This window comes from Protopterus annectens, chromosome 5.part0 (assembly GCF_019279795.1).
Source record: "Protopterus annectens isolate FY-2018-M chromosome 5.part0, PAN1.0, whole genome shotgun sequence".
In the NCBI taxonomy this organism is placed as follows: Eukaryota; Metazoa; Chordata; order Ceratodontiformes; family Protopteridae; genus Protopterus; species Protopterus annectens.
Genome location: NC_056735.1, coordinates 996,628,352 through 996,652,276, shown reverse-complemented (window position 1 = coordinate 996,652,276; position 23,925 = coordinate 996,628,352). Strand labels below are relative to the sequence as shown.

Sequence of the window (23,925 nt, the reverse complement as noted above, 5' to 3'; positions counted from 1 at the left end):
AGGCTTTCGACACCATCCCCCACTCTGGAATTATAGATAAACTCACTAAACTAGGTATAAATCCCTATGACACAAGATGGGTTGCCAACTGGCTCACTGACAGAACCCACACTGTGAAAGTAGCAGACTCTAATTCCAACTTCAGACCAGCGACAAGTGAAATACCACAGGATTCAGTCCTAGGTCCTCTCCTGTTTGGTATCTACTTCTCTGAAGTACAGGCTAACACAGAAGGTCTTTGGCTAACAAAGTTTGCAGATGACTGCAAACTAGTAGCCATAATCAAAACTCTTAACGATGTGGACATCCTACAAAAGGGCCTCATAGAGACAGATGCCTGGTGTCAAAGCCATGGCCTCAAGCTCAATGCCAAATAGTGCATTGTCATCCCTTTTGGTAAAAACTCTGTACCCATGAACTACCACATAGGCGGTAGTCTACTTAACACCGATCGTGTGATAAGAGACCTTGGGACACAGGTGGACAGATGTCTCTCCTTTGATAATCACATCTCCACAGTAGACAGGAAATCCTTCTATGTGGCACACCTCATCACAAAAGGTTTCTCATCCAGGAAAAAAGAGGCCATTGTTCCCCTCTACTCGTCACTCATTAGACCCATTATAGAGTACAAAGCCCCTTTTGGTATGTACCTCATAAGACATCTACAACAACTGGAAAGGCCACAGAAATACCTCACAAAGGGGATTACCGGCCTCAAACAGATGCCCTACGCAGATCGTCTCACATATCACAACTTAGAGGCAATCTCTACCTAACATACAAAACTATGTCAAACCCAGAGCTGTTGGGCATGCTCCACTTAAAGAAATCTCAATTCCTTCAAGCTACACGCTCTAGGGACCTAAATCTTGTCACCACAATAAACAGGACATGCTGGAGGGATAGATTCCTGTCCCAGAGACTTCCCATACTCTGGAAAAAACTACCTATCTATATCAAACAAAGCTCCTCATTAGCACTCTTCAAGAAAAATCTTGATGATTGGGTGGGAGATAGGAAATTCACCCTGGGGATCACTTCTGTGGCTCTGCTTGACAGGGGCACAGGAAAATAATTTTCTTGGGTGGCAAAAGCCAGGGTACCATTTGGCTAGGCTTATATTGGCTGTAGGGCCAATAGCCTAGTACCTACCTATGAACCTATGAAAACAGAACCCCCATTTAAGTATAGTCTAGCTTTATTTTCTCTGGTGCTACATAATGTACCATGTTTGACGGTGTTTTAAAGTAAAATGGTTAAAAAAACATTTAAAACACTGAAGCCTGAAGGCCACAGAACAGGATGGTAAAAGCTGGGATCAGTTACTTCCCTGCCTCTTTTTTTGCTATGAAAAAGTGTCTCATGCTTCAAAAAGATGTATCCCCCCTTCCCATTTCAGTTATTGTATGGTTATCATCCCTGAGGCTTGCTGGACATAACAAAAGAAATTTAGGAAGAAGACTCCTACCCTTGCCCCATTAAAAATAAAAAGTGTGGTAATACACTTTAGAAACTTGCAAGAAGAGTTAAAAACTCTTATGGTAACAATTACGGAACATTATGTAAAGGGCGTGATAGATGCAACAAACAGTATCAAATAAAAATGCCAGACTTAGAAAGTTTACAACAGAGAGTCATGTGTTAGTATTATTCCCTGTACTGAAAATAATTCCTTAGCAAGATAGCAAAGACCCTTTAAGATGGTAGAGACAATGAAGTGAACTACAAAATAAGACAAACTGGAAAGGGAAAATCAGAGCTGATATATAAAATAGATGCATTAAACCATGGAGGGAAGCTGAAGCTTTGTAGTCATCCGAGGAGCTGACATAGTTACCAGTAATATGGTATCAGAGGATTCCATCTCTGCTGTTCAAAAAGACAAAACATTGTCTAAGGCTCAGAGACAAGAAATAAAAGAGTTTTACTGTGAAATAGTTTTTTATTTGTACTACATGGCAGTACAAATTTAATACAGCATCATATTGAAACTGTACCAGGTAAAAAGTTAAACGTAAAGCAATATAGGAAGACAGAGTCCCGAAGAACAGCACTAAGTGAAAAAAGAAATAAATACTTAAAGTAAGAGTTATTGTGGAGTCCCAAAAGGAATGGAACAGTCCAATTGTGTTGGTTCCTAAGCCGGAGGACGCCATAAGGTTTTGTAACAATTTCCAAAAATTGAATGTGATATCCAAACATGACACTTATCCAATGCCTAGAGTGGATGAGCTCATGGAGAGGCAAGGCAAACAAGTGTTTTTGACCATCCTAGAAGTACTAAAGAGGCACTGGCATATATTTGTCAACCCTGAAGCCAAAGAGAAGACAACATTCTCCACCCCTAAAGTTTGTTTTCATTGTACTGTCCTACCCTTTGGATTTCATGGATCTATTTCCACTTTTAAAAGGTTTATGGATAAAGTTCTGAAACTTCATGCCATACACTCAGCAGCATACCACAGTGATGTACTCAGTTTCTAAAGATTTAGAATTCCATTTCTCCAAAGTGTAAAAGTCATGCTGGATTCTTTTAGACAGACAGTGCATGCATTTAATACTGCCAAAAAGTAAGCTTTGTATGGCAGAAGCCAGATACTTAGGGTGCATGATTGGGAGAGGGATATTAGACCCAAAAGAAGAAAAAAAATAGAAGCTGTAAAAAGACTACCTTGTACCTACTACCAAGCAACAATTAATATCATTCTTAAGGCAGTTTTCAACAGAAAATTTGTACCCAAAAGGTAAGGCCCCTATCCAGATAAGGTGGGCTCTAAAAGTAAATAATACTTTTATTCATCTGAAAACTATCTTGAGATCAGAGCCAGTCTTGTTTGCCCTCAGCTTTATTAAATCCTTTATTGAACATTTCAATACACTTGAAGTAGGATTGGGAGCTGTGTTATCTAAGGAAGTAGGGGGTGGGAGAAATACCCAGTGCACTACCTAAGTAGAAAGCTATGTAAGCCTAATACAAGATACCTTGCCACTGAATAAAAATATCTCACTCACTGTTAAGTAGGCACTCTGCAGTATTTGTTGGGACATAGCCTCGCTGACAGTAGTTACACAAGCAAGAGATATAGCAAGGGAGAGGTGAAGAGGGCAGCTGTCCTGGGTACGAGGTGTTAGGGGGCGTGATCAAGAAGCTTTTGTGCATTCTTTTCTGCACCACTGTTTCTGAATGCCAGTACAGAAATTTACTTCAGAAGTTTGTGTGTGGTAAGCTTTGTCACTTTAGCCTTTTTTTTACCTCTGCATTAATCATAATGCTGGCAACAGCCACTAAAATGCAGATAGGTTACCCCAGTGTTATAACCCATCCCACTGAGAGTACAACTGGGGGGTTCTGTGCTTTGAGGCTGTCATTGTGGGATAGTGTCTGTTCTGAAGTATCAGAAATTATGTTAATTGCATTTGAAATACTGTATAGGTATATATATATGTATATATATATATATATATATATATATATATATATATATATATATATACATATATATATATATATATATATATATATATATATATATAGACAGATAGATATAGCTATAGACATACTATGGTAAGAATCTTGTAGCAATATTTATATCTACTATAATATGATAATGTTTCATGCAAATGGCACAGAAAATATAATTCACATGAGAAATACTGTTAAAAGAAAGGCTGGAAGCCCATAATGCCAATGATGTTTGGTTTTCACAGAAGTGAGATTTTGGGCTAGAGGTGAAATGTTAGGTGGTTCATGGACCAAAGAAAGCTGTGAAGCTGTGCAATACCAGAGAAGAAAGTCCTGTAAATGCAGTCAAGGAGCAATAGGAAAACTACATGTAAATGGATTTGCAGGAATTTGGCTTAAACTACGGAAGAATAACTGCTTTGTTCCTGTTAGGAAACCTTGGTTTAAAAAATGTGAATTTGTTACGTTCTCACTTCTGAACTGTGAGTTATGTAAAACTGCATTGTGCAAAAGGGTGCTTAATATTTTAAATTTGTTTTGGGAAGCAAATTTTAATTTTTAATTTTTCTGTAAATAAACTGCACTTCAACTGAATAAAGTATCTCCAGAGTGTTATATTTCCTACAACTTTAACTCCTTAGTCATTATTCAGTATTTCGTATTTGTGTTATATTACATTCTGTACTATTCTTTGTTGTCTCTGGCCTTTGCTCTGGCTAAAATGGTTCATTTTCATTCTATCATATCATTTAACAATAATAAATAATAAATAACTGGGATTATTAAAGTTATTAAAACACTCGCTAGGATTTAGAAACATCTTCATTGCTCACAAATGTTATCTGCCGCTGTAACATGTAATGTTGCTAAAATGCAATTCAGACAGAGTTTTGACCACACTGAGAAATACCACATTATTGGCTCAATAGCATGTCTCTGAATAGCACTGTCAGACCATCAGTGGTAGTGTTATCCCTGGTAGCACATTCATCACATTGGCAAAGGCAATCTCTACACTCACATGCACACATATACACACACACACACACACACACACACACACACACACACACACACACACACACACACACACACACACACACAGTCACACACAGCCAACAGCAAACAGGCCCCCTCAATGCATGCTCCAAAATACACACGGACACACATACTCATGTGCACTCACACACAAACACACACATATTTAGCTATCAACAATCAAGCCCCTCACATTTGGTTACAGTCACAGAAACACTGACCCATTCACCCATACGTATGCTTCAGCATACACACATTAGTCACTCTCCTCGATTGGCATGCAGCTCTACTCATGACACCCCACCACCACCACCATGCTGAGGCTTCTACTAGGGAAAAACCTTAGAGGTGGTAGGGTGGTATGAGAATCAGAAAGGTTTACCATAAATGGGAAAATTACGTTGTTATCCTTCCTGTCCAAATTAAGCCTTTCTGAATCCCAGACATCAAGATGTAAACTTGGGGCAAAACTACAAAACCACCAATGCTACAACATGTGCTCATTTTGTGAAATACAACCCCATATAATAATGAGCCAAATTTACTCACATTCTTCTGTTCACTACAAAAATGCAGAATATGGTGTTCCTAACATTCAAGAAAAAATATTTTGAAGCCTGACAATATATTTCATTCTATTAACACTATTGAAATTACATTAGCCAAAGTTTCCACAGTGTGTGTGTGTGTGTGTGTGTGTGTGTGTGTGTGTGTGTGTGTGTGTGTGTGTGTGTGTGTGTGTGTGCATGTGAGAGAGAGAGAGATCACTTTTGTGTCTTTCTCTCAATGTATTGTACACACATACACACACATAGATATCATTAAATATATAAGTAAATATTAATATAGAGCATATATTAGCATATCATACTAAAAAGTAAATTAACAAAGACAAAAAAACTATACTATAATAACTTTCAGAATAATAGTAAACATAACCTTAAACAATTCTGGACATCAATTAAAGAAATCTTGAATCCCGAAAATAAATTCAACACTAAACCCTTTCCCAATAACTCATCACTTTAAACCACAATACAACTCAACTCTTATTTCGTAGGTAGTAAAGTGTCTCTAACCAAGGATTCCCCAACATCTAATTCTAACCCTGTCCAGTGGCCATGTATCACCACAACCACTCTCACTGTCAAACCTGTGCCCACATCCTATAAAAAGACTACTCTTAAGCAAACTCAAACATGTTCTACTTCAGATGATGACCTTCCTAGTGAAAACATTAAAATAGCATCCAATAGCATTGCCTACCGTGTCTCAATCCTTATAAATAGGTCAGTCCAGGAATTCCACATTCTACCTCTCTAGAAAAAGTCACACATTGTCCCTCTACACAAAGGAGGAAATTCTACAGACATTAATATCTTTAAACTTATAGCAATCTTGTCTCCCCTTTCCATAATACTTGAACATGTGTTCAAAAACAATTGCTAAACTATCTTCTGCAGATAGAACTCAACATGACTTCTGTTCTTCCCATATTACTAACACTGCAATTCTAACCGACATAGATACGGTCAATAAAGCTAGAGATAATGGCAAACCAGTCTCCTCCTTATTTTTAGACTTGTCTAAAGCCTTCAACACAGTTTGTCACAACAAGCTTCCACGTCAAATCTCTTTATTAGGTCTCTCTCAGCCCACACTTCTGTGGTTGAAAAGCTACCTATCCGATAGGTATCAATCAGTAAAATGGCACTCCACCCTCTCTCCATACCTCCTAGTTCCCACTGATGTACCACAAGGTTCTGTCCTTGGTCCCCTCCTCTTTAACATTCTCACCAACACCCTCCACACATCCACATAACAAGCCTCTCTAATATAGTACATAGATCACTCTACACTCATTTGCACATCTGAAAATGTGGCACACCTCAAAAATATTACTTGAGAAGTGTTAACAACAATGGAAACATGGCATAACTCATCACCATTGGTCAATCCTAAAAAAAAAAAAAAACACTACTACTTTTTTACCCAAATCCCTCTCCCATGAAAAAAACAAAATTTAAAGTCCTCTCTCTTGATAATGCAACTATTGAAGTAATTTCTTATAGCAAATTATTAGGGATGATAATGGAGGATAATCTTAAATTTGACCTGCATATACAAAATTGCATAAGAAAAACTCATCAAAAACTAGGGTTGCTTTATAGAGCCAAAAACGTTCTCACCGATGCAAATAAAAACTAAACTTGCCACTACTTATGTCCTTCTCAGGCTTCCATATGGTGCTCCCATCCTTTCTAAACTTCAGGCATCACAAAACTCAAAACTTGAACAATGCTTTAACAAATTTTCTAAATTAGAAAGTAAATACCCCTTTCAGAACCCACCACTGTACAGCACCAAAAACGTAAATTGGTTAGAACTACCGCATCAACTAACATATATACAGCTTCTTACCACCTATAAAGTTACCCAGAATTCATCTGCTTGTCCTGCACTAAATAACATTCTACACCACTATGTACCTAGTTGGTCATTATGATCTAATGACCAAAAACTCCTGTCAATCCACAAACCTATCAGATCTGCTGGGCACTGTCTGTACTTGTACAATGTTGCTAAGGCCTGGGACTCTTTATCTTTACCTATCAGGTCAATACCCTCCCTCCCATCCAGCAAAACCATTCTGAAAGACTTCCTATCCAAAAGCTGTCTCTGTTCTTGTTCAACACCAGGATAAACTACATCCCTAAATGTGAACAAGTACCTATTCATACCTTCCATCTCCTTATTCTCCCTTCTTCACTCATTTCCTTGCTTCTATAAGTTTCTCTCCCATGGCTTTATCTTTAAATATACCATAAGCTTGCTTTTCTCTCACTTTATATTTCAATTCCTGTTTGTATTATACCAACTTACCTTTAATTTCTCTATAAACTAGCTAAAATTTCTTAATTATTCATTATTTATGATATAACTTATATCTGCTCTAAACCATTCTTTTCATATTATGTCTAATTTGTTAGAATCATTTAATCTGTGTTTGTTTTTGTATTACTGTAAAATTATTATTCCTAAAATGTTTTGTAATACTTTGGAGCTTTTCTCCCCGGGCTTCCACTAAAAACAGGGTCTTACTCAGTTGGACTTTCCCAGTAATCAAACGTCAGTAAATAAATAGGAAAAAGTTTATAATGAATAATCAATGGTGAGCTTGCTTGAAACACAAAACATCAATCAGACTCATCAGTGTTTACCATTAATTGCTACACAAATCTTCCAAAAAAAAAAAAACAAAAGTAATCACAAATGTAAACCAATATGTTACATTTGCAATTATCGAAAGTAAAATAAAAAACAACTTTTACATGGGGAGCTTTGCCCCCACACCTCAGAAATTAAATTTACTAGATCCAGGGTCATACAAACATAAAGAAAGTGGAAAACTCCTGAATTATATTATAGTTAATTGACTTGAAGTTCGACCATACCCTAACTGAATAAACTACACCAGTGACAAATAAAAGCACAATTTCAGCACATGACAAATGCATGTACTGATAAAACCTATAATACTCATACAGAGAAAGACAGAGAAAAAAATTATAGATTGATATGGAATTATATAAAACAATCACACAAACATTCATCAGACCACCACCAATTGAAAAAAAAAATAATTGGAAGTGCATTAAACCGCACTACACCACACATCCTCCCATGCAATGTCCAGCATTTTTTGCAGAGGGCACACCACAATCCTTGCTAATTTTATACATATAGTATGTACTTATGCATATCAACTATGAGATTGTACTGCAGCAGGGAAATTTCATATTCCCAAACCATGTTGTAACAGGATCTCACACCACTAGCTTTGACCAGTTGTTAATCACAACTTAACAGAAACAAGCACATCAGACCTTGACTAATTTATGTGTGTGTGTGTGTGTGTGTGTGTGTGTGTGTGTGTGTGTGTGTGTGTGTGTGTGTGTGTGTATGAGTGTTATATTAGCTATTTTATTTAATTGCGTGCTTAAACACTGATGTTTTTGTCAGTGGTGCAGTTGGTCGAATTATGCAACGGTCGAAGGTAATTATATCAACAGATACTTAATTCCTTAGCTTTTCCCTTTTCTTCATGTTTGTACAATCTAACTAATACCAGAGGTGGCATCACAATGAAGAAGTCAGTGCATTTAACATTGTTCATGGATGCAGACAGGCACTGTGGTTTTCCACAGAGACAGAATAATTTGTGAAACACCATGTGGCTGAAGACCCATTCATGGAGTATCAGCAGACTATGACTCAGTCTGTCCAAAGAGAACTGTCTTCCTTGGAATATGATGAGCCAGTAGAAACAGTGAGACTAAATGGATCAGACCTCATGTCTTTTAACATGTTAGGGTAACAGCACATTCCCATTTCTTGCTGATGTACCAAACCACTGTCATGATGACAGAGTGTATGACAATTGCAGCTTGAGAACAGAAGTCCTGAAAGACAGGTAGAGCAAAAAGGTATGAATAAAAATATTATATAAACTTTAAAGTACCTTTAAGAGTAATTAAACGATCACTTTACATTGATTGCTTTTTTGAATGGTGGTTGAAACCATTTGACATTTGTATTTTGGTTATTTAATGGATGATCACTGTATTTTAGTTCATTGCTGTGATGAAGTTCTGCCTTTAAAGAAAGAAAGTGCTTGGTGTATCTTCTGTGCTGCCCATTTTTGTAACTTTTTTATTTAGTGTCCATTTCGTCACCGCATACTGCAATTTTCCTGTAGTGCTCTGTTCACTTACCTGTTTGTTGGGCTTCGTATTTGTTGGGGGAATTTTACCAATCTATGCATGTTCACACTGATCAGCAAATCCCACAGCCTGTTTTCTCTTGGTGCTCCACAAGACGGCCCTTTCTCCCAACTTCTGCTGTGATCCTTATTTGTTTGCAGAATAAGTAGTTGTTAGAGTAACCACTTGTACATAACCTGTTGTTAAATGGTATAACACATTGCAAATGCTCTGTTATTTTCCTCTTCCTATCCCAATCAACCCTCAAAATCGCCTGTTCATACACTTTGCTCACCAAATCCTTTCATTTGCCCCCATCTGTTTCCACTGGAAGGATGCCTTCTGCTACATCACGTACACACGCACTCAGGTCACTCCACAATAAGTGCAAGTATGACTCTGTCATTGTCCATATGGATGTGAATGACCTGAGATGCATCTCCGTGGACTACATGAAAAGAAATATGGTGAAGATCTTGGATTATGTGGCCCAGGCAGGTATGACACTAGCCCTGAGCAGTATCCTACCATCTCCCAGAATGATACTGCAGTACAAACAAAAAATGATTGACTTCAACAATTGGGTAAGTTTCTGGTGTTGTTCTAAGGGGATCCAGTATCTGTCTGCTTGGGATGACATGATTGACAGACTTCGATGCTTTGCCAGAGATGGCCTGCACCTGTCACCCCTGGGTTTCTGGATACTGGCTAAGGCTCTTGCCACCCCTATAATGCCTTTTTTAGGTGGTGTTCCAAAGGCCAAATTACCATCGTAACAGGTATAAAAAATGCAATCTGAGGGTCATGCTGCTCAACACCAGAAGTCTAAATCTCAAGATGCACTCACTCGAAGCACTCCTCAAAATGGAGAACATCAATATTTGTGCTGTAACAGACACCTGGTTTAAAGCATCAGAATGCATCCCTGCACTACCAGGCTATAACTCGTTCTACACCTTTCAACCCCAAAACATGGACTGAAGCTTCAAAGATGGTGGTGTCTCCATATTCACAAAGGATATGCACACCTCCAGACTAGTAGCCCAGCATAACACATCTGAGATACTTCAGGTACAACTAACATTGGGTAAGACGGTGTTCCAAGTCATAGACAGCTATAGGTCCCCGACCATGCCCTTAGACTTTCACTCCACATTCCTAAGCACCCTGGAATCTGTCAAGTTCCAACCCAACACTCTCTTACTAGGAGACTTCAACTACCGCTCCATCAACTGGGAAAACTACTCAAGCACCAATACACTGGCCCAACGCTTCCTGGAATTCATCAGTTCCAATGCTCTTGACTAGCTCATTCTGACCCCCACTAGAGGAAGCAACATCCTTGACCTGGTTATTACTAACATGGGCGACCATTGCTCTACACCAATAGTCAATCCCTCCCTGGTCAGATCTGACCATAAACTAATCACCATGGAAATCCAGATCTCACCCACGCCCTCTGCAAAGGTAACCACTTTGAAAAACTTCTCCAAAGCTGACTTTGAATTCCTAAAAACAAAGGCAGATAACTTCATGGCACCCATGCCAATGGAAAATAGCTACATGACTGCCAAATCATACACCAATGCACTGTACAAACAATGTACACAAATGCATGGAACTAGCCATACCCAACAGAACCAAGATGCTCTCCTGCAAAAAAAGGAAGCCAATCTGGTGGTCCCCTGCCATTAATAAACTCTACAACAGAAGGAAGAAACTGTTGCAGAAAAAGGTGAAGTTCTAAGACTGGAAAAAAACCCTTATTAGCCTCAACAAAAAGTTGAGATCCCTCATCAAATCCTCTAAGGCCAGCTATGAAGGCAGAATTGTAGCAGACACTAAAAACAATCACAAAGCCTTCTATAGCTATATCAGGAACCTCCACACCAATATCCAGATTTGCTCTGAGATACTGCACAATGGTACCTCCTATACTCAGCCAACAGATATTGCCAACATACTGGCAGACAGATTCAGTGCCAACTTTACCCCTCTCCCCCCCAAAGGACCAGCCACAATACCGGAAGAATACCAGGCACCCAGCATTACTGCAGCACAGGTTAAAGCTGCATTGTCCAAGGCCAAGAGTACAGCTTCCATGGGACCCAATAATATCCCTGGCTGTGTTCTACATGAACTACAAAGTAAACTGGCACCACATCTGTGTGCCCTGTTCAGTCACAGCCTCACCTCAGGCTTTGTCCGTACTGAATAGCGCACTGCTACAGTCATCCCTCTTCATACAGGGGGAGCGACTACAGACCCTGGGAATTATTGCCCCATTAGTCTGACGAGTCTGATATATAAAGCTATGGAGTGCATCATCATGGACCTGATTAACAAAGATATAGGAAATCTCCAAACTCTAGACCCGACGCAGTTTGGCTTTGTGAAAGGGAGATCATGCCTGCTCAACCTGGTTGACTTTTTTGAGTCAGTCACCAGGCTGTGGATGAAGGTAAGGCAGTGCATACAGCCTACCTCGATCTAGCCAAGGCCTTTGATACCATTCCTCACTCGGGAATTATTAATAACCTCACCAAACCAGACATCAACCCCTATATCACTAGGTGAGTTGCAAACTGGTTCACAGATAGAACACACAGTGTGAAAGTAGTGGAGTCCAAGTCAGACTGCTGACCAGTCACGAGTGGAGTCCCACAGGGATTGATCCTGGGTTCTCTCCTGTTCGGCATTTAATTCTCAGAAGTCCAGGCCAACACAAAGGGACTCTGGCTGATCAAGTTCATAGATGACTGCAAGCTGGGAACCATTATTAACTCTATTAACTCCCCAAGTGATGCAGACATTCTACAGAAACGCCTCACTGAGACCAATGACTGGTGTCGAAACCATGGCCTTAAGTTTAACACCAAAAAGTGTGTCATCATCCCCTTTGGTAAAAATTTAGTTCCCACTAATTACTACATCGATGGGAGCACACTGAACACTGAAGGTGTTATAAGAGATCTGGGGACACAGGTTGACAGCAACCTCTCCTTCGACCAACCCATTGCCACTGTAGTCAGAAAGTCCTTCTCTGTGGCACATCTCATTATCAAGGGTTTTGCATCCAGGAAGAAAGAGGTCATCATCTCTCTCTGGTCTTCCCTCATTAGACCAATCATCGAGTATAATGCCCTTTTTGGCATGTACCTCAAGTACCTCACAAAGAGGATCATAGGCATTAAACACATGTCCTACATGGACAGACTCAAAAGATTCCACCTATTCTCTGTCTTATATCACCTACTTAGAGGTAATCTCTGCTTTACTTACAAAGCCATGTCTGACCCAGCTCTGTTAGAAATGCTACATCTAAAGAAATCCCAATCCCTCCACACCACATGCTCCGGAGACCTCAACCTCATTACCACAATCAACAGAACATGCTGGAGGGACAGGTTCCTCACCCAGAGACTTTCCATGCTCTGGAATAGACTTCCATACATGTCAAGCAGAGCACCTCACTGACCCTCTTCAAGAGAGATCTTGATGAGTGGATGGGTAATAGAAAGTTCACCCCGTAAATGGGTAATAGAAAGTTCACCCCGGGGATCACTCCAGTGGCTCTGCTTGATACAGGCACTGGGAACTAACGTCGGGCGGCATGATGCCAGGGCACTTCTATGGGCTAGGCTTGTAAAGGCTCCAAAGTCATTAGCCTAGTACACACCTATGAAGCTATGCACCTATGAATTAAGGTACAGATATATAGCAATGCTGTGGCTTGTTACATGGACTGAACTGTTATGCTAGATGACTATGCTCTACGTACACATGCATGTTGTAATGTTGCTTAATCTTTAGTAAGACATAATGCTGAGCTATGCTGTAGGTAGTTTTGGCTATGTAGCAATGTATACCTAAAGTTCCATATATGTGTGTGTGTATTTCTCTACTACTGGTCTTGGTTATTAATGCATTTTAAGCTTCACTTGCTGAAGCAAGTTGAACTAATTTACTATCCTGCACTCAGAAGCATCTATATCCTCACTGAGGACATCCATCCCTTTTTCTGTCCTTTTCTTCTTTTTTGTCATTCCCCATTCACAACCCTAATCTGCTGTCTGTCCCCCTTTGCTTGTTCTCATTTTTCCAACTGACCTCTCTTTTATAAGGCTATTGTGTTTTTCTCATTATTCACAGTTATCATCATAATTTGTCATTCTACGTGTGTTTGCAAGCTAAGAGTGGTTTGCAAACAACTGTTGGAATTGTGTTAGGTCGCTAATGTATTCACTTATATACTGCACTGATGTATTTCAGGTGTGATGGCTTCCTTTGATCCTCCCTAGTTGAAATATTACTCTATAAACCTGCTTGTCGTGGTGTTGCTGCAAGTGGGCTGGCACATATAGGAGGTCAGAGGTCACCAAAGTACTGTACTACATACTGCTATTTACAGGAAACATTAATTTCTAATTCCTAGGGGTAAAATCATGACCTCTAATTTTGTAAATGAAAATGTAAGGCTGGGGACTTTGCCTATGCTTCCTAAGTATATTAATGCCCACCATGGCTTGCTGTATCTTGTAGACTGTCACATAACATAAATTAATTCCTACTTATACAGCAATCTAGATTTGCAGTTATTAGGAAGCTCTGTTCACTGAACAGTTTGCCAAATTTCAGACTTACCAGGCTGTTCTGAAAATCTGTGCATGTCCACACTGATTGTCTTTCTCCACAATGCTGAGTTTGAGTTTTACTGGTGAACTGCAAGATACCCCTGCCTCTTGGGATCTTTATTTGTTATGCAGAACTAATGGTTGCTACATTAATCACTTCTGCATAACTCATTGTTAAACTGTGTACCACATTGCAAATTCTCTGTTGTTCACACCCCCTCCCCAGTCACACCTCAGATTTTTCAATCTACACACATCACTCACCACATCATTTTAGTTGTTCCCTTCTGTGTCCACTGGAAGGATGACGTCTGCTATATGACATGAAATTAAGGTATGCTTGTATCGGAGTGCTTTGGCTGTTTGCATAGACTGAACTGCTAAACAAGACAGCAAACATTTATTGCAGTGTTGCTTAATCTTTTGTAAGCCATGATATTGAGTTCTGCTGTAGGTACCTCTGGCTATGTGGTGATATATATACTTTAAGTTGCATGTATGTGTATCCCTCCACCACTGCTCTTAGTTATTAATGAGTTTTAGGCTTCATTTGTTGCAGCACTCAGAAGCATCTATACAAGTCTGTCCTTCCTGCCCTCATTGATACCACTGACCCCTTTCTCAATTGTTCCCCTCTTGTCATCCCCACACCCTCTGATCTGCTGTTTGCCCTCTTCTCCTCTCCTCTCCTCTCTTTCACATGTCTGCAGTGCAGTCAGTCCTGCCACATTTATTCAAAGGAGGTTGGATGTGCTCATTAGATCCCCAACATGCCTAGCTATCTCTACATCAAAATAAATTCAAAAGGAGTCAGAGAGGTTTCTACACTTCTATATCAAAGGCAGTCTCTACCAGCTCTGGGCAATTACATTTTCTTTAACTTTTGCCCCACAGTGTTCACCAAATGTAAATACAAAGTTGTGGCCTATTTCTTTTACCTACATAGACAGCTGAGCCATGTCTGTTTTAATCTTTCCCAGGATGGAGCCACTAAGATCATTCACCCCAAACATGGGAAATAATCATATGAGTATTTATAGAGCAAAGACCTAAGGGCTGTTATAACATCACAAATCCTAGCCTCTGAAAGGTAGCTAACTGTCACGCTGGTCTTGTTCAGCCTGGTGAGTGGAATTTCTCTGTGCATAACAACTAAGTCATCTGTGACAAGGGCCTTGTCATGTGTGGCAGCATATGCTCAGCTGACATTATGGGCTCAGACATGTCACCGATGTGACCCTTGCTTGTAGTAAACTTGATGGCAGTAGGTGTATGTGTGGTGTGTTTAGAAATAGTGGAAACAGGTGTGGAGGTAAAGATATGAATGCATGGCTGAGGAATGGGTTTGCCTGTATGCTCCCTACGAGGCTTTGGAATAGCTTTCTTCAGGACTCAGCATATCTGGCCTTCAGATTGGTGCTGGGAAATAGTAGGATGAAACTGTACTGTCCATCCTTCATAGAGAGGTCAACATCCAGTTTGAACAAATACGTTCACCTCTCACAGAAGGTCTATGTGGGATGTAGCAGTAAGTGATTTTCTGTGTACATAAGCCAGTTACTACATTTCTTCAATATGTCTAGTGCTAACAGGCTGGCAATAGATGGACTAATTACAGAGTTCAGTTCTATGGTAACTGGGATTCTGGTACATACTCTGTGCCTAAAAAGAGGCAATATGATAATGTGATATAAGGGGTTACCTGCAGAAATTGTGTACTATATCGGGTGCACAAGGAGTAATTTTCATAAGAGGATATATACAGGGTATGCAGTACAAGGAGGTACGTGCAGTGCAAGGGGTAGGCCAGGATGACTGTAAGAAAGAAAGTGCTGATATAGACAATATTATGACTCTCTAAAAACATAATTACCAGAAAACCTGAATAGCAGGACACCACATTACACATTATAAAATGCCAAAAGAAGAAGAAGATCACTTAATAGGAGGTAGTTTGTTTTGGAATAGTTCCTAACTGTTACAAGGTTTGCTGGGGTTACAAAGGTGATTTTTATTTCAGAGACAGGTTTGTGGTATGACCTCACCAGTGAAGACATAAAACTGGGGGGGGGGGGTGCAGCACTCTCCCAGATTGGTGAGTACCAATTCCAGTATGTTAGTGTGCACACCCACTAGAGATTCTATCTGGTCAAGGGTGTTTGTGTTAAAAAAGTCCAACAATCTTGGTGCCTGCAAGTTTGAGGCAGTGTATGTTTTCCATAGGAGTAGTTAAAGTCCCCCATGGATTGGGTATTTGGATGAATGGTGAGTGTCTCCAGTAGGTCTAGGTATGAGCTCTGGGTTTCTTGGGACATAGTGGGTGACCTATAGCTTGGTAGGATGTGATATGGGACTTTGTCTATGGTGATTTGCTCATGGATAAACACCAGGGCATTATCTTGTTTAACCAACCTTAGATGCAATCTTGTTAATGTAGCTCGAGACTCCTCTACCTTTAGTTCCTGTCTGTCTAGCAGATGGTCGAAATGTGTGGAAGGCAATGAAGCCTTACACTGCTGGAGTACTTTCTGTGGCTTTAAACCATGTCTTGGTAACAGCACACTTAAATATCCTTCAGAGTGCGGATAGCTTGTAGGGTGTGGTGTTTCCTGTCTAAGCTGCTAACATTGAGCATCAGTAGCATAGCTAAGACAGGGTGAGAGGGGCACCTGCCCTGGGTGTAAAGTGTTGGAGGGCAAGATCACCCGATCCCAATCTTACCTGTAGTGCTCCATATGTGGTCTAAACTGTAGCAACTGCTTGCTATGCTCTAGCAAGCAGCTTGCTATAGTTTAAAAGTAAAAAAAGTTTGTTTTAACTACAGTGTGAGTGATGTAGCGCACTGTGCAGGCAGGGTATAAACTGCAGCACTGTTTGATGAATGCTTTAGAGATTGCTGAGGATATGCATTGCCACTTGTACATTTAGGAGGTCTTTGAGGCTTGGGAAGATTGCTTTTCAGTACCTCAGCATAATTTGTTCTTTGTGTGTGTGTGTGTGTGTGTGTGTGTGTGTGTGTGTGTGTGTGTGTGTGTGTGTGTGTGTGTGTGTGTTGGACACTGTCATGGGTGTAGTGTGTGCATGTTCTTGATGCCCTTGTATGTGTGCGAGATTTCTGCCTGCAGTGAAATTATGCATGTACATTGCTCACATACTGTTGTTTCTTATTTAAGGATCAAATGGTTGTCTGTGAATACGAGACAATTGCTACATTTTCTCAGGATTTCCATATCTACCAGCTAGCTACAGAGACATTTGGAAATTGCATATCCATGTTGTCTGGACCTGTATTTGGCTGAGAACACAGTGAAGAACTAAATTGCCCCAGTTGCATGATGAAGTTGATGACCCTGCAAAATTGGCCTGTGGACGCAGTGCATGCAAAAACTGTATAGAAAAGTACTTTAAATGTGAACTGGATTTTACAGAGGTCTTCTAGGGTGGGCTCTGGGATTTGGCACTAGACTCATCAGATTGTGCTGAGATTTAAAGGTAGTGCTGCTTGATGTTCTAGCTGATGAATATAGTGAACAGCTAAACTGACCCAGTTCTCTCCATGCAATAGCATTGTTTTAGACTCACTAAGTTACAGGCTACAGTTCTAGGGGTAGTTTTATTGATACACTTTACTATCTAGACATTTGCATCTCTACAGGGCACTGCTAACCACTGGTGGACAGTGAGCAGCTCCGCACAAACGCAGTGAATTTACACCAGCAGCGAAAAACAGAAAACTAACTAATGAGCCCACTAGCCAATAAAACAAGTACAGTTTGAGCCCTTTAGTGCGTTTCCCAACTCAGAGAGACTAGACAAACACCTCCTACTATAAAATTAATGATCCCAGTACTCTAAATGTAAAAATAAAGCAAAAACAATTCCACAAGTGCAATGCTGCAACAAACAAAACTTAAACACTAGCTAGATCAACCAAGGCAATTTCAATGCAAACAGTATAAGCAAAAAAAAATAGTGACAGAAAAACTCTTTTTAACAAAGTATTGTTTAAATGCTTGAATAAAGTCAGAAATCAGCAGCAATCGCTCAAATGTTGTAGTAGAAGTGCAATTTATCAAGTAAAAATACATAACTTTGTCCCATTGCACTTGAGGGATTTTTTTTGCTGTGTTTTTACACTAGGAGAACTGGGATCATGCATCTTGCAGTAGTTAACAGTAACTTGTACAGATGCAAACAATGCTGATATGCATTATGAGTTCAGACTACTGGGGATTTGGACATCCCATTTTTTCATTATCCTGGTCTTGAAACATATAGTATTGTACTGTGTAAGTATTCCATTAATATATTATTTTTTTTCCTACATGGCACAAAACCAAAAAATCTAGTTTAAAAGCTTAATTGTTAAATTAGTAGCCATTCCTTAATTATGAATCATGCTTACTGCCTAATTAATGCTCTAGTTTTCTGGCCTGGACTTTATTTTTAGCCCTCTGAGCCTTTGGGAGTGACTGCTGCTGGAACAGTACTGGTTTAATGTGCTCCTTCGTTATATTAAAACTACTGACGTATTTCCATTTAACCTTTGAAAAACATCTATAGGAAGTATGTTTTATGCAGTTGACATAAATATCTGCAGAAATATCAGGCTATTGTACTTCATATTCTTCTAATAATAGTAATACTGATCTGTATTGTTTAGAACAGATAATTGTTTAGGTTGTTTTACTTATGAGTTTGCCCTGTAATGTGCAAACAACTAACTAGATTTTTTTTTTAATTTGTCTTAGGAGATAACATTTTACTGCAGTAAAACAGAAAATGAAACAATCAGCTGTCTGCAACAGACTACTGATGTTCTGATGTCTGATATCACTTCAACACCTCACCCTGAACATCTCACATCTGGAATGGCATCTGCAATTCTAGTTGAAGAACATAGTGAACAATTAAACTGCCCCAGTTGTCATGATGAAGTTGATGACCCTGCAAAATTAGCCTGTGGACACAGTGTATGCAAAAACTGTATAGAAAACTACTTTAAACGTGAGGGCCGCCAGTTTTGTTGTCCAGTATGTAGCTCAGTATTTCATTTTACTAAGCAGGTGCGAAAAGCAATGCTTAAGAATAGAGCTAATTTGGGGGTGACAGATGATGCCTCTGCTGATGGAACACCGACTCCCCCTGTTACCTGTGCCTTACATTGGCTCCCCCAAAATTTACTTTGCAGGACAGATAAGAAAGCTCTTTGCCTTGTCTGCACCACATTAAACGAGCACACCAGTCACGGTATTCAACCCTTGAGGAAGCCTGTTGATCAAGAGGAAGAAAATGAACTTGATGGCATTTGCAAACTTTTAAGGAAGAAGAAAGTTACTGCAGAAAAGTTACAAACTGAATATGAAAAAATGATAAAATCCTGCATGGACAATATGGATCAGCTGAAAGAACACACTGCAGAGGAGTTTCAGGAGCTACACAGTTTGCTGTGTGTTGAACAGGAGGAGCTGCAATGCACAATAGAAAAGGAAAGTAAAACTATGCTGAGCTACATGGAAAATAATGTAATGAATGTTACTGAGGAAGTGTTTTGGCTGACGGCAATTGAGGAACAAATCAAAATGAGAAAAAAATTAAATAAATTACGTGAGCCTGTAACAGCCAGTATTGTTAACATCATTGCAAATTGTGAGTCTCAGATTCAAAGGCAAAAGAGTGAGCTAATGAGAGAGATCAAAGATAAGAATATATGTGGTCCCTCTCAGTACAAGGCATGGTCGGCCCTGAGAAATATCATTAAACCAGTTCCAGTATCTCTTTCTCTCGACCACGATACAGTACACCCACATCTTATTTTGTCTAAAGATCTTAAAAGGGTGGGTCTGGGGCATCAACTTCAGGATCTTCCAAAGAATCCTAAACGATTTGAAAAATGTCTTTATGTGCTCAGCTCTCAAGGATTTCAGTCTGGCAGACACTACTGGGAGGTAGATGTTGGGAGCAAAAGTAACTGGGCTGTAGGCATAGTTAAGGAGTCAGTCAGCCGAAAGAAAGAAGAGATAATGTCACCTGAGAATGGATACTGGATTTTACGTCAAACAACTGCAAATGAGTACTACATACTAACATCAGTTCCTAGAAAGTTACATTTAAAGCCTAGTCCTACAAGGATTGGCATCCTGCTGAACTATGCAGAAGGGTATCTGTCATTCTACAGTGCTTCAAACATGTTCCACCTCTTTACTTTTTGGAGTACTTTTGACCAAAAGGTATTCCCATTTTTCTGCCCTGGTGTCTTACTGGATGAAAATGAAGACTGGGAACCCCTGAGACTCTGCTTTTAAAAAATAAACATTTTTTTCCCCAGAGATCTGTAACAGAGCTCTCAACTGTCCCTGATAGGGGCATATTTTTGCTCTGCTCCTCTTTTGTGTTTTTTTTTCTGGTAAATTAATGAGGAGTACAGTTAGGTAATAATGCCAGCCATTAGAGTATTAGAGTTTTATATTTGTTATACTTCAGGAAAAGCATTTTGATGCAAAACCCATTGTTCTATTAGAATTCTAAATGAGGTACAGTAATGATTAAAAGTTATTCCTGATTTGGGACATTTGTTCCTTATTGTTTTTTTTTTTTTTTTTTGCTTTTTTCTGTGGTTCTTGAGTAAACAAAATGAGAGCTATGATATGAGTGGTACTTTTCAGCATTGGAATCAGTCATCATTCATTGTTTATTCTATTTATAAGAAATTATAGGTTCAGGTACGCAATTATTCATCATACTGTTCCTGGAATGGCTTGCTGAAATACATGTATTACAGAAAATGGTATTATGACAGCATAAATACTGCATAAATGTTAGCTGCTCTTCTTTCTTTCTTATGATTGTTTAATACTTCACTTTAATGCACCTTCATAGAAACACATATAATATTACACACAAAAATGGCTTTAGAGATATACAAAAGACATGTCATAAATCAAACCTTGGTCTTTTTGCCCGTCACTCCCATCTGTGACATCATTCAATAATTGTTAGATCATGTCCAGCCAATGTGCTCCCCACCACTAAAATATATTTTATGCTAGTATTAGAACAAACACTAAAACGTATTTTACGGTAATATAATTATTGCACTCAGTGAGGGCATGCTGAATCCACTGTTTCCTTATTAGCAATGAGGCCTTGCTCTGTCCACTACCCTAGCCTATATACATGGTCACAGACTGTTATTAGAGAGAGAGAGAGAGAGAGAGAGAGAGAGAGAGACAATAAATATGTGATGTGACATTTACAGCATGAGCAGTGTGGGGGTAAGATACTTTTATCCTGTCCCCTACAATGCTAGTGAAGTGCCAGACAGGAAGCTCCAGCCTAGGCATGGCTCTGTATAAAAGCAAGCAACTCAGAACATGCTGCCACATATATTTGTGGTCATGGAGGCAAGGGAGATAGATGTGAGGATCGTACCCCTGGTCTCCACCTGTGGTCAGCATAGGTTTGAAAATAGCTCACTCCAACACACACCACCACCACAAACCTAGAGAAGAGCATAGGCATTTAACAAGTCTGCTCACTTTCCTGGCCCAAGGCTGACTGCTAAAACTCCAGTTGCCAGTTATAAATTCAGCAGCAAAATCCTTATGCCAGCAGACTAGCTGTTTTGACTGTTGACCATAAATAATAAGCTCCACACTGGGGAAATTCAGCCAACAGTGAAATGACATGTACTAAAGGTATGAAAATGACAGTCATGTAGTAACTGATGTTGGGATGCAGTGTAGTATGTTGGCAGCTGACTAACCAGAAACCAGTTTAAACTAGTGCTAGATGCCAATGTAGTTAGTGCTCAAAATAATGTCAACCAGTCAGCAAAATGGCCTGAAAAGAACCTGCCACGGTTAAACGAGTAGGGTTGTAGATGACCAGCAAAAGCCCTTAATAAAAAAGAAATATGGTGCGAACCATACCACACATCATTTCTTCATTAGAATGTGGGATAAAATGCCTGAGAAGCAGACAGAATATGTGACACTTGATAAAGCCTGAGATTCAGAAAGCACATTAGATTCACATGCACTGCAGTTTACAGTGTTTGTGCACAGAAAAGTACTACAGATTATGGATTTATGCTAATGTACAGAAAAGTACCACAGATTATGGATAATATACAGAAAAGTACCACAGATTATGGATTTATGATAATATACAGAAAAGTACCACAGATTATGGATTTATGCTAAATGCAACTAGCCAGATGTAAAATTACCTTCCCACTTTACAGAGGTTTATAAGAGTAAAATGACTTGTCATGCCTCATTATGTGTGGTATTTGAAGCTTTTAATGAACTGTAATACATAATTTTGTATGTGTTGGAATTTTAGTCAAGATTAGTCCTCTAAGAAACAGACTGTGTAGTAATAAGAAGTCGGTCATTAAAATAATACACCACTACATTATTTTACAATATTTTCTCAAGTGCTAAAAGACTGAACAGGAGTCTGTTTTTACTACCAACTGATGGTACCTAAATGCCTTTGTATTGTTGATAAATAGATCATTACAATAAGTGTTGAAGTACAGTAATAATACATTGGAAATTAAAAAATGCAGCTACTACTGTTGGGTCAGTAACTTCATCAATACGCATGAACAGGATAAAGCTGTAAGTAATATTAGATTATGCTTGTTAAACTGCTAAACATTTCATAGAGTGGCACAATATTAATTATGAGGTTTGAATCCTTCCACCGTCATTTGTCTACTGTGTGACCTTGTGCCAAAAAGCTTTCCATTACAGCTGTCAAACATGACAACAATTCACTGTAGCTGTATATTTGTTTTTTGTTAACCTAGAAAAGTCCACCCATGGCTCATCCAATTTTATTGGAGTCCTGAGGATTAAAATGCCAGTATGGTGAATAAGAAACTTTATTTCCTGTGGTTATTTACATTTGACCCCTGCACACCCAAACTTGATATAATCAGCTCCAAGGTCAGTGCACTTCAGGTAAGGTTAATGTCCTTGCTGAAGTGACCTCAACTAAACATTGTACAATCTGATCAAGAATGCATTATCTCACACCTGAAGATCATAAAATCATACAGAATCACATCTGGTTTAATTGATTTGCCTTCACTGTCTGTGTTAATTCACTACATCAAAATCCAACAGTAAAAAATGTTACGTGGTTTTGTATGGCATATTAAAGTTCTGATTTATGATATCTCCTGTTTAAGCAGCAGACAAGGGCACTATTTAGGGTGATATTCATAGCCATTACACAAAATGAAGCTGGAATGTGCATGGGCTGTGAATTCGATTCAGAGACAGCAGCTACACTTAAGTTCAACTTTTAGAACCAGTTTAAATAAATCATAGGCATGTGAGGTAATAACGAGATATAAATGAGGAATATGTGAAAAAAATCTGTAACTATCTTATGCAAATAAGGCGTCCTTCCCACCTTTCTGTGATTTTTTTATATTTTGTTTTTAGGTAAAACATGTGTCATGTGCAGATGGGTTATAAAAAGTGAATCTGCACCTTTACTACCTACTTTGCATTCGATAAAGATGCTTGCTTTCACTGCCATTCTAGCTGTGCCCCACTGCAAGTTGCTTGTTCCAGTCATGACAAAACCCTGTGCATGAATTGGTGTTTACCAGCCCAGAAGAACAAGAAGAAGAAGATGTAGGAATTACTAGGCAGGTTTAGAGTGGACAGGGATATCACACAGGCTTTGCTGAGTTTGTATGGCCAAAAGCTGAGAACAGAAAGGATGGGTAGCCTTCCCATAGCTGTCGATGCCAGGGTATGAACAACCCTCACTATACTTGCCAAAGGGACCTTCTAGTGACTGCAGCATTTGCCATGTCTGCAGTGTAATTTATGGGTAATGTCCATGTTAAATGTTACTGATTGTCAAAATTTAGCCTACATTTGGGAGGGATCATAAACAATGTCCCCTATGAACAAAGTGGGTGATGGTTCATAGATTCTTACTAGACATGCAGTGCAGGAAACCATTAAGAAGCCTAGTCCAAATTCTCAGTTGCCAC

General features: G+C 39.3%; 1 protein-coding gene across 1 annotated transcript in view; it reads left to right on the top strand.

Moving 5' to 3' along the window:
• The window catches only part of LOC122802921 (nuclear factor 7, brain-like), a 78,343-nt gene extending 55,551 nt beyond the window's left edge, over window positions 1–22,792 (top strand). Inside the window, exon 2 of the mRNA XM_044072738.1 lies at window positions 18,653–22,792. Within this exon, the coding sequence (XP_043928673.1) occupies window positions 18,725–20,206 (1,482 nt within the window). The 5' untranslated portion in view covers window positions 18,653–18,724 and the 3' untranslated portion in view covers window positions 20,207–22,792. The remainder of the gene's footprint in view (window positions 1–18,652) is intronic.
• Window positions 22,793–23,925: the final 1,133 nt, after the last annotated feature.